The 10,681-nt window shown below is 42.1% G+C and overlaps 1 protein-coding gene across 8 annotated transcripts in view; it reads left to right on the top strand.

Annotated features, from left to right (window-relative positions):
• Positions 1-1,261: 1,261 nt before the first annotated feature.
• LOC115437967 (uncharacterized) overlaps positions 1,262-10,681 on the top strand; it is a 100,180-nt gene continuing 90,760 nt past the window's right edge. For 6 of the 8 annotated variants that reach the window (XM_030161381.1, XM_030161382.1, XM_030161383.1 and 3 more), the window contains exons 1-6: positions 1,262-1,400; positions 2,649-3,011; positions 3,423-3,740; positions 4,203-4,304; positions 8,565-8,897; positions 9,113-9,445. In XM_030161381.1, the coding sequence (XP_030017241.1) occupies positions 1,364-1,400; positions 2,649-3,011; positions 3,423-3,740; positions 4,203-4,304; positions 8,565-8,897; positions 9,113-9,445 (1,486 nt within the window). In that variant the 5' untranslated portion in view covers positions 1,262-1,363. Of the gene's footprint in view, positions 1,401-2,648; positions 3,012-3,422; positions 3,741-4,202; positions 4,305-4,545; positions 4,554-8,564; positions 8,898-9,112; positions 9,446-10,681 lie in introns of all 8 variants that reach the window. The other 2 variants (XM_030161380.1, XM_030161385.1) reach the window with 2 other exon arrangements.

Here is a 10,681-nt window from a genome sequence, read left to right as displayed (position 1 = left end):
CAGTGACAGCTGCCTTCATGTGCTCCTTCTTTGCCTTTTCCTTCCAGTTTGGAGGTTATGACTCTGTTTGGGAAAGTGGTTCAAGCTAACAGAGGTGTCAGGTTATGGTCATTATCGATCAGTCATCTGTCAGTCTGAGTGGAACTGGTCTGAGTGGAACTGGTCACAGTAAGACCCAGACCGACCCTGTTAGTGTGTGATCACAGCCAAACCTGGTTCTCCCATCGTGTTCCGGTGTTTCCGTTAAACCAGGATCTGAAATACAAGAAAAACACATGTAAGATGAAAGGAACAGGAATTTTAGGACATTAGACCCCCATGTGTGCCGGTCCAGACCCCTGTCCATATCCACATGACCCCTTTGAACATCAGTCCTTACATTAGTTCCATTACTGCATGGAACTGAACAAAGCACAGGTGGACCTGACAGACCCTGGAGACCACATTGGACCTGACAGACCCTGGAGACCACATTGGCCCTGACAGACCCTGGAGACCACATTGGCCCTGACAGACCCTGGAGACCACATTGGCCCTGACAGACCCTGGAGACCACATTGGCCCTGACAGACCCTGGAGACCACATTGGACCTGACAGACCCTGGAGACCACATTGGACCTGACAGACCCTGGAGACCACATTGGACCTCAGATTGTGGACTCACTGTCCTACCTGGAACTGTTACTGTCTTGTAATGTATGTAGCAATGACCAAAAATGGTCACTTGCCTCCTCAGACCCAGGAAATGTCAGCAGTACCAGCTTTTTTGTTTTGTCATTAAATCAGTGCCTGTATTGGAAACATCATGATGCAACAGTTTTTTCAGATGCAGTTTTTTTTTTTTTTTTTTTTTTTTTTACATTTTTATGGAATGTCCTTTGTGGTGGACAGTTTCCTTTTTTTTGTATAAAGTTGTGAAACTCTTGCCCACATATGTGGACAGAAAACCCACAGCTGGGTCTGAGGAGGTTCAAATGACACAAACTGAACCTGTTCAGTAAAGTTTGGGTCCGAGGAAACACTGGAATGTTCAGTGAATGAATCCTTCAGAGGAAACTCCACTAGTCAGTCAAACAGGAAGTGAATACCTGGGTGTGAAACCTGTGGATCCACATTCTGTCAAACAGTTGGACTGTGAAATGTTTGGTTCCTCAGAACAGAGTGTTTGAGTGAACTCTTTCCAGACTCTTCAGTTCAAAGCTGCTCAGCCTGTTTTCCATTCCATTCCAGAAGGTTCTTGGGTGGAAACAGTCCACAGTGGAGCTCAGTGGAAGCGGTCCAGTGACACCTGTGTGCTTCTGAAGCCTGGGTCCCTTCAGTCCCGAGGACATTCAACTACAACTGTGGACTTTGTGCAGGAAGATGAAAGTGTTGGTGGTGGTTGGGCTCCTCATCCACGGTAAGAAAACCATAAAACAGCCGTCCCCCATCTCATGTGGTGGAACATGTGTGTACTGTGCACTGCACTGACTGTTTTTGGACATTTTACTCAAATACATCAAATGTTTCACAGACTATGTTTCTGAGAGGAAGAAAGAACAACTGTGGATAATTTGAAGGCAGATAAAGGAACAAGAAAAGAGTTAATTTCATTGGTAACATGAAGAAAATAACTGTAGAGTGAAACCACTGGTCACTGATGGAATGACTGATCTACTGTTTATGAAAAAGGCTCATACAAACAATCACACATATGTTATCAGGGAGACATTTGTCAAAAAAACAGAGGAGGAGATGGGTATTTTTTTGGGCAGCATATTTATATATATATATATATATATATATATATATATATATATATATATATATATATATATATATATATATATATATATATATATATATATATATATATATATATATATATATATATATATATATATATATACACATATACACACACACACACACTCACACACACTTTATTTATCCCAGCACAGTTTCCATTACACTATAGACTTTCATAACAAACATATAAAGTGATCAATCTCAACAGAAGTCATTCTGTAAATGCACATTTATACTTCTGTACTTGGCAGCAGTTGTATACGTGGGGGTGCGGTCCAGAACTAATGGAACTAACACTGGTGTGAAACTAAAGTGAACCTTTCCATACTTTCAACGTCCAACTCCCTGCTTCTATTCCTCTATTATACAGTGGATCTAAAATAAAATGTTCACACCTTCTAACCTGTATCTACTGGACACACAAATGCTGGGCCTCTTGAATTAGCCCCCCCCAGTGCATGTGGACGTTAATGAATTGTCAGACTGTGACAGTTTGGTTCAGGTGAACTTTTGTGTCAGTGATGGAGGATATAGGAGGAAGAAAACTGACACAACCTGTTGTTTTAGTTGGTTGGTTGTCCCCCCCAAGGATGAAATTCATTGAGCAGAAGTAGGGATGTGAAAACCAGAGGGGGGGGGGGTTGACCGTCCACCCCCCCACCCCCAACCAATCACACTGTATATGTTATGACAGGACGACTTTGACCAAAGTTCTGGTGTAAAATCCCAGCCTTATTAATGTGAGTGTGGAACAGATAAGGATGAGAAACACCAACCAGACGGAGGAACCTGAGCAGGACTCACCTGGGTTCTTCTGGTCCCATTCACAGATCAACTCTGTTTGTGTGTCTGTCCTCAGTTTCCCAGCATGCACTGGCTGTAGTGGTGCAGGCGTATGAGGGGATGGAGTCGGTCCTGCTGCCCTACCAGTATTCTGGCATGTTCCCGGAGGTTCCCTTTTCAGTGGTTTGGAAACGCTCTGATCTGAACCAAACAGTTATTCACCTGCTGAAATACGACAACAACGAACTGAAAGACGAATACCGACACAGTGAGCGCATGTCAGTGAAGAAGAATGTTCTGGAAACTGGAGACTTCAGCCTCACTGTGAAGAAACCACAACTGTCTGACAGCAGCAACTACACCTGTAACCTCCAATGGGAAACAGAGAGGGAGGGGCCTAAAGAATGGAGAATGACACAAGTACAGCTGCAGGTCAAAGGTCAGACACAAACCACACCCACCACAGTAGACACAGGTCAGAGGTCAGATATAAACCACACCCACTACAGTAGACACAGGTCAAAGGTCAGATATAAACCACACCCACTACAGTAGACACAGGTCAAAGGTCAGATATAAACCACACCCACTGCAGCAGACACAGGTCAAAGGTCAGATATAAACCACACCCACTACAGCAGACACAGGTCAAAGGTCAGGTTTAGACTGGATTATTCCATTTAGTCTGTGGTTCTGGATGAAGGTTGAGCTGAACTTGTTTTCAGTCTGTTGCTGAAAACACACCTTGGATGGTTCTTGTTCTTCTCCATTTCATGTGAACAGTGTGTGTTGTTGAAGTTCTAGAGGACTTTATTGTCTGTTCTAATCACTGTGGTCTGTTTCCTGTCAGATGACCAGAAGGAGGTGGAGGTCCAGCAGGGGGCGGAGTCTATCCGTCTGCCTTGTAAAGCTTCAGCCGATCTGCCTGAAGACACCACAGTGGACTGGACTCACTTTGACCCAGAACTGATGGTGGTCCACGTGTCCCGGAGTAAAACTGATGATCTTCAAACACAGGACAGGTCTTACCGTGACCGCACACAGATGAATGAAGACATGAGTCTGACTCTGAAAAAGCCCACAGACACAGACGGAGGTGTGTATATCTGCACCGTCTACAGGGAAGGAGACGTCCTGAGGTCTAAAGTCCTGCTCCAGGTGGTCCCAGGTCAGTGCTGGGATAGACCACATGAAACAGCTCCAATCTGAAAACACACACCTTCTGCTGCAGCTCTCACTTCTGAGTCCAAAACATTCAATATGGAGATCCATGTCCTGATGATATTTCATACTGATGGAGAAAAGACACTGTTCAATACTCTGTCTGTATATAATACTGATCAATACTCAGACTACTGTCAATACTCAGACTACTGTCAATACTCAGACTACAGTCAGTACTCCACCTGATCAATACTCAGTACTACAGTCAGTACTCCACCTTGTCAGCTCTGGCTCTTTCATTTGTCCAACTGTCAAACAGAATAAAACACATCTTTCTTTTCCACTTCATATCAGCAGGTTTTCGGGTCCTTGTTAATGTCTTTAAACATTTGTTAGGATTTGATTGACAGGTCATCATACGATCATGTCTTAGCAGGAGTTCATGTTGGTGTTTTGTCGTCCACAGAGGGTTTTCCAGCCTGGGCCACAGCTCTCCTGGTTGTCTTTGCTGTTCTTCTTCTAATCCTTCTAGGACGTTTCTTTATTTTCCGAGGGTATTTTCAGTCAGGTACGTCCCGTCTGTTACTCCACTACCTGTTGTGCTGTTCTTCATCATGTTTGTCTTTGTCTCATGTGATTCTAGAAGCAGACTGTCACTCATACATATAGAAACCTACAGACCAAGTTTGGGATTGGAATGTGTGTGTGTGTAGTCGCTGCTGAGGAGGTCAAAGGTCAGGAGTCACAGTGGACTGATCAGAGAAATGCTTCAGATCATGTGTAGAATTTTACTCCGACACAAACCACAGTCAAACTGGTGTCTGAAGTCTTTCTCAGACCCAACAGTCTGCTAGACTTGGTTCCATTGGGGGCTCAGTTCAGTTCGGGGCTCGGTTCGATCAGGGAATCAGTTTGTTTGGGGATTCTGTTTGATCGGGGACTCAGTTTGATTCAACAGGGGTTCCAACATTCAAGTTAGGGCTGGGTATCAAGGCCAATTTCCATAACAGATTCGATTCATAAGGTTCTGAATCAATTAATCACGATTCGACTCGATCCAATATCAGTTCGATTCAGTATTAATTGATTGGTATCACTAAATTAATCTGAATCAAAGTACAATTTTGAGTCGTAACCTGATTATTTGACTACCGCAGTCATGCAACACATCAGTACTGGGATCAATATTGATATTAGAAAGGAAATAAATCTGACATTTCATCAGTAAACAGATGAATCTGCTCTGAAATAATGAACAGGACAGAAGCTGGTGGCTTCTACTCACTGGGGGGGGGGTGCACTCCATGACTGTTGGTCGGGAAATGTGTGTATGGGGGGGGTAGTACAGCGGTCAGACATTGTCACTTCTTTCCTATTCCTCTAACTCCATACTCAGCCATAGGTGACAGTATGGATCTAAGTTCATATTCCAAGAACGACCGGCTTCTGCGACTCACCTCAGAGAACCACCTTTGATGTGAAAGCCCCCTTCAACTGCTTCACTACCTTTTTAAATGACGTCGATAAAAATGAGTTCTAATCGTTTATCCATCAGCAGCAATTGGACCATAATATTTAATGTACACGACAAACTTACAGATGATACCGTCATAAGACACAGAGCATGTGCTCACCTTTCACATCAGCAGCACATGAAGCAGATGGATTTCTTCCACAATAATAGAGGAGGCGTTAAAACACCTGGACCTTTGTGTCTAAACCAGGGCTGTCACACATTCAGCCCAGTTTGATCTGAATCAGGCTGCACCAGCAAAATAACAGCAGAATAACAGTCAATTATATCAACGCTAGATTTTTCTCTTTGTTTTAGTGTGAAAAATGTAAAATTGCAGAATGAAAATTAATAACCTGAACAACCACAAAAATAAGTATACAATTTCAACAATACTAAGTGTGATCTTATCATTTCCACATGTGCGTTCCAACGTACAGATCACAGTGGATCTATGAACACACAAGACATTTAGGAACAGGTGGAATATTGACATCTATAAGTTATAATGTTATTACACTGTTTCCAATAAAAATCGAAGAAAATATTTCTTCATGTGAAATGTGATTTATCCTAGGTATCCTAAGGTGTGTCTACATTTACATTTGGAGTCTTAAAAATAGTGTCTTCTGAAAGCTCTCTTTGTAAGGAAGATAATGATACCTTGTTTGTAAAGATATCTTTATTAATACAAAACTTATTGCATACTGAAGTTCAGCAAAATAGGTACTTTTTCCACCATTTTGACCCAAATATAAAAATAGGCATTTTCATGTTTTTATAAAGCCACAAATAATGGTACCAGTCTTCCTAAAACATGTCTACATGACATATCTAGATAGCATTTCATGTTTATAGCATGAAAAGAATAATGTGTTAGGTTCTTTCTGAATAATTAAAAGTTAAAATACCCCCAATATTTAAATGTTAAGCATGCAAAACCTGGCAATATCAAGCCACAGGCAACTTTGTCCTCCATATTTGTCTGTATCTTACATAATATTAGGCCTATTCCCATAAAAATGGTATCACTGGACTCCCGAGACTAACAGCTATACAATGGTATTTCATAAAGGAAGATTAAAAGTTAAATTCATTTTTTAAATTGACAAATATTGACGTTATCTGATCGAATTCAGCCAACGAAAGAAAAAACTTTTCATCCTGTCCACAGACTTAGTCATTCATAACATTAAATGTGAGATGGACATGGCTGCAGCAACAATTACTCTGCATAGCATTCCAATAACATGAAAAAAAACTGTGGTTAATATTAAAGCATTTTTTTCCATTAGTCTTCCGGAGATTTTATTTTGAAAAGTCACCATTTCCGCCCTCGCCTCACAACCACTAGTCTTAGGTGTGCTGTTTTATCAATCAGTAGAAACACAAGCTAAAGAAATGAACAAAAAAAGAATTCACTGGAGAACTTTTTCAGGAAGAAACGAGGAAACGATGAGACTGTAGAAGGGTCACAGACTGTAGAAGGTCACAGACTGCAGAAGGGTCACAGACTGTAGAAGGGTCACAGAAGGGTCACAGACTGTAGAAGGGTCACAGACTGCAGAAGGGTCACAGACTGTAGAAGGGTCACAGACTGCAGAAGGGTCACAGACTGCAGAAGGGTCACAGACTGTAGAAGGGTCACAGACTGTAGAAGGTCACAGACTGTAGAAGGGTCACAGAAGGGTCACAGACTGTAGAAGGATCACAGACTGCAGAAGGGTCACAGACTGCAGAAGGGTCACAGAAGGGTCACAGACTGTTGAAGGGTCACAGACTGTAGAAGGGTCACAGACTGTAGAAGGGTCACAGAAGGGTCACAGACTGTAGAAGGGTCACAGACTGTAGAAGGGTCACAGACTGTAGAAGGTCACAGACTGTAGAAGGGTCACAGAAGGGTCACAGACTGCAGAAGGGTCACAGACTGCAGAAGGGTCACAGAAGGGTCACAGACTGTAGAAGGATCACAGACTGTAGAAGGGTCACAGACTGTAGAAGGGTCACAGAAGGGTCACAGACTGCAGAAGGGTCACAGACTGCAGAAGGGTCACAGACTGCAGAAGGGTCACAGACTGAAGAAGGGTCACAGACTGTAGAAGGGTCACAGACTGTAGAAGGGTCACAGACTGACTCATAACAGTGAATTCAATTATGAAGGTAACGTGGTTGTGTACTATTTGTTTATTTTGAACAATCCTGATGAAAATCGTTGTTATATATTCCACAAAATGATCAGTTTCTACTGAAATAACAATGAAAGCTGTGTGGTGACAACTCTGTTATTCCCTTATTTTCACCCACATGGGACGTTGTGAAAAAGCGTCAACTTTAGCACCCTAACATTCATAATAATCTGACTGTCGAAGTGGTAGAACTGTGATTTTTACTTTATGAAAGCAATATTAAATAAAGATATCAACAGGTGATGAGTGAAAGACCGTCATATTAATCGCAGATTCTGTTAAATCTAGAGCGATCCTCTTTGTATTTTTATTATAATTCAACAAAACAAATCATTTGGTTTCAAACTGAGTGCAACACATACCAAATCTACTGAGTATTTGTTGCAGACGGTCGCTTTCTGTGAGCGGAGCGGAATCACAATCAACCTCCATGGCGGTTGCTATATTACCACCTTCCAGAGCTAGCCGCTGCTGGTTTGGTGCACTGGCGCTCAGGGGCGGTACTTTAAATCTACATTTCAATATCACAGTTCGAAAGTTAACAATATTCCGATCATTTTGATTTATTTTCTGTCAAAACTGATGCGTTTACACCGAGTTTAATGACGGATTTTCGGTTTCAAACCGTTATAAAGGGGCCTAATATTAACAGAACCCCCTTGATTTTTATACAAAACTGAAGCTTTTATTTTGTGCTTTTTACTGTCTCTCAATTGGATCGTTAGCCCTGGAGCGCGGGGAGAAACAAAAATGGATGTCTGTCAGAGCTGGTACGGCGGTGCTGTCACAGTCACTGCGCAGAACGGGGAACAGTAAAAAAACCAACATTCTCAATAAATGCTTTATTTTCATTTCACAGATAAAACAAACATACCAATGGAAAGAGCTTCATTTCTACAAATTTTCATTCACAAACATCGATGCACATTTAATTTATTGCAAAATTAATATCAACCACTTGATGCACACAGCAGCCATTTCCACTCACATCAGCCACGCTGGCAGGGATACCTATTCTAAGACAATGCTGTCCACAGTTTTTTTGGTTCATAGTGAGATTATGTTTGAACAAAGCACACTACAGCAGGCCAGCCAATCAGGTGTCTACTTTTTATTTGTCTGTTCTCAGTCTACGAGGTGGAGGTGGATTCAGGGGAGGAGTCTGTCCTGCTGCCATGTAAAACTATAGCTCACCTGACAAAGAACTCCAGACAGATCAGCGTTATGTGGAAGAACTTACACAACCAACAGATCCTTGTGCATATGTACGGCTCTGGAAAACCTGATGAACAGGACCAGGATTACACAGACAGAACAGAGATGAAGAAACACTGGCTGAGAACTGGAGACTTCAGTTTAACCCTGAAACACCCAACGGACTGGGACACTAACAGCTACGTATGCACCATCTACAACAGAGACAAGGTCCTGGAGAACAAACGAGTGGTGCTGAAGGTCAGAGGTCAGTGCTGTAGACAGAAGATGAGAAAACTAAAGGTGTCTGGATTATCAGACAGAAATGTCCAATGGAGTTGAACTGAGAATAGGAGTTAACAGTTTAATAAGCAGTGGGTTCTGCTGATGATTCAACACAGATTGAACAAATAGGACTTAGAACTGGATCCATGGCAGATGTTTTCCTCTACTGTTGTCTGATGGTATGGGTGTTGTTCTCAGTCCAACAGGTGGAGGGGGATTCAGAGGAGGAGTCTGTCCTGCTGCCCTGGAAAACCACATTACATATAGAGGACGTCAGTCAGCTCACAGTGGAGTGGACGGCCCGTTATAACAGGAAGGTCCATGTGTATGAGGACGGCTCTGACAGAACTAATGAACAGAACTATAGATACAGAAACAGAACAGAGATGAAAGAAGACCCACTGAGAACTGGAGACCTCAGTCTGACCCTGAAACACCCCACAGACTGGGACAGTGACACCTACACCTGCACCGTCTACAACAGAGACAAGCAGATCCTGAGGAGGAAACAAGTGCGTCTGAAGGTCAAAGGTCAGTGCTGTAGACACAGGTCATTCCTAGTTCTAGAACACTGAGCCCTTCTTAGAGTCAGCATTCTAGACGTGGCTCAGTCCTCTACATACAGGTCAGTGTGCTGAAGGGAAACCACAAACACTGCAGCATTCATTAGATTAAAATGACATACAGTACATTGCTCTTTCAAAACTCTGAAAAATGTCCTTATTATTTTTTCCTGACATTCCAAAGTCAAATAGAATTTGTCAAATATTTTCCATCCAGTCTCACATTAACACTATATAGATCAGGATGATAACATCAACTTATGGGTTTGTTTCTACAGTCCTTTGACACAACAGCAGAAATCTTCCTTCATTTTCCAAACTGTTGAATCCTCTGGAGGGTTGCAGGGATGCCAGGGCCTATCCTGACTACCAACAAGGAAATGCATGGTGTACTCGGAATATTTGTCTTGGTCAGCGCTAACATGTACAGACCCACAACCATTCACTCACATTCTTTGGATTTAAACTCAACAATTAACCCATAAAATGCATGTGTGTGGATGGTGGGAGGAAGCCAGAGGACCTGGTCTGAGAAAGGCCACCACCAGCAGGTTTATGTTTTTACAAAGTCTGATAGAAGACTGTGTGCTGTGGAAAAGGAGGTGGAATTCCAACCCAATACCTGATAGTGACTGTTTTCAAAAAGAATGTTTTCTTTCATGTTGTCCATTAAATTGTTTTTAAAGTGTCGTTAAAAACTGATGCGTTAAAGGTGAAGTTCCTGGTATTTACTCCCACCTAGTGGTGAACTTGTAGACTCAGAACCAACTGAACTCTGCTCCCCCTCTCTTAGGGGGGACCCAAAAACCCTCCCAGTCCTTCACTAGTGTCAGTCTTTCTTGTCATTCCTTCTGGTCTTTTCTGTTCAGATTGTTGAAACCACTTCTTCAACTCGTTTGTATAAACTGGCTTTGATGGAATGACACACTTTGACTAATTCTCCTTTTACTCTGTGGTTTGTTGGTTAAAGTTTCCTTGTGCGACATTGTCTTTACTGATGTTTAATATCCTCAGTTACTTTCAAATCCAACTGGATCATATAAAAGGAGTATGGTTATTGGCTGAACCCTCATTGAGTCACTCCTATTATTTATTATTTCCTAAAAATCCACAAACATCTGAGGAAACCACCTGTGAATACAGCATGGAGCAAATCCAATCAGTTATCCAGATTGAACCACATCTACAGATGAAACTGGAGTTA

The sequence above is a fragment of the Sphaeramia orbicularis genome, chromosome 17 (assembly GCF_902148855.1).
Source record: "Sphaeramia orbicularis chromosome 17, fSphaOr1.1, whole genome shotgun sequence".
NCBI classification, from domain to species: domain Eukaryota; kingdom Metazoa; phylum Chordata; class Actinopteri; order Kurtiformes; family Apogonidae; genus Sphaeramia; species Sphaeramia orbicularis.
The sequence above is the reverse complement of the archived record's forward strand: the minus strand, read 5'-3'. Positions and strand labels throughout refer to the sequence as shown.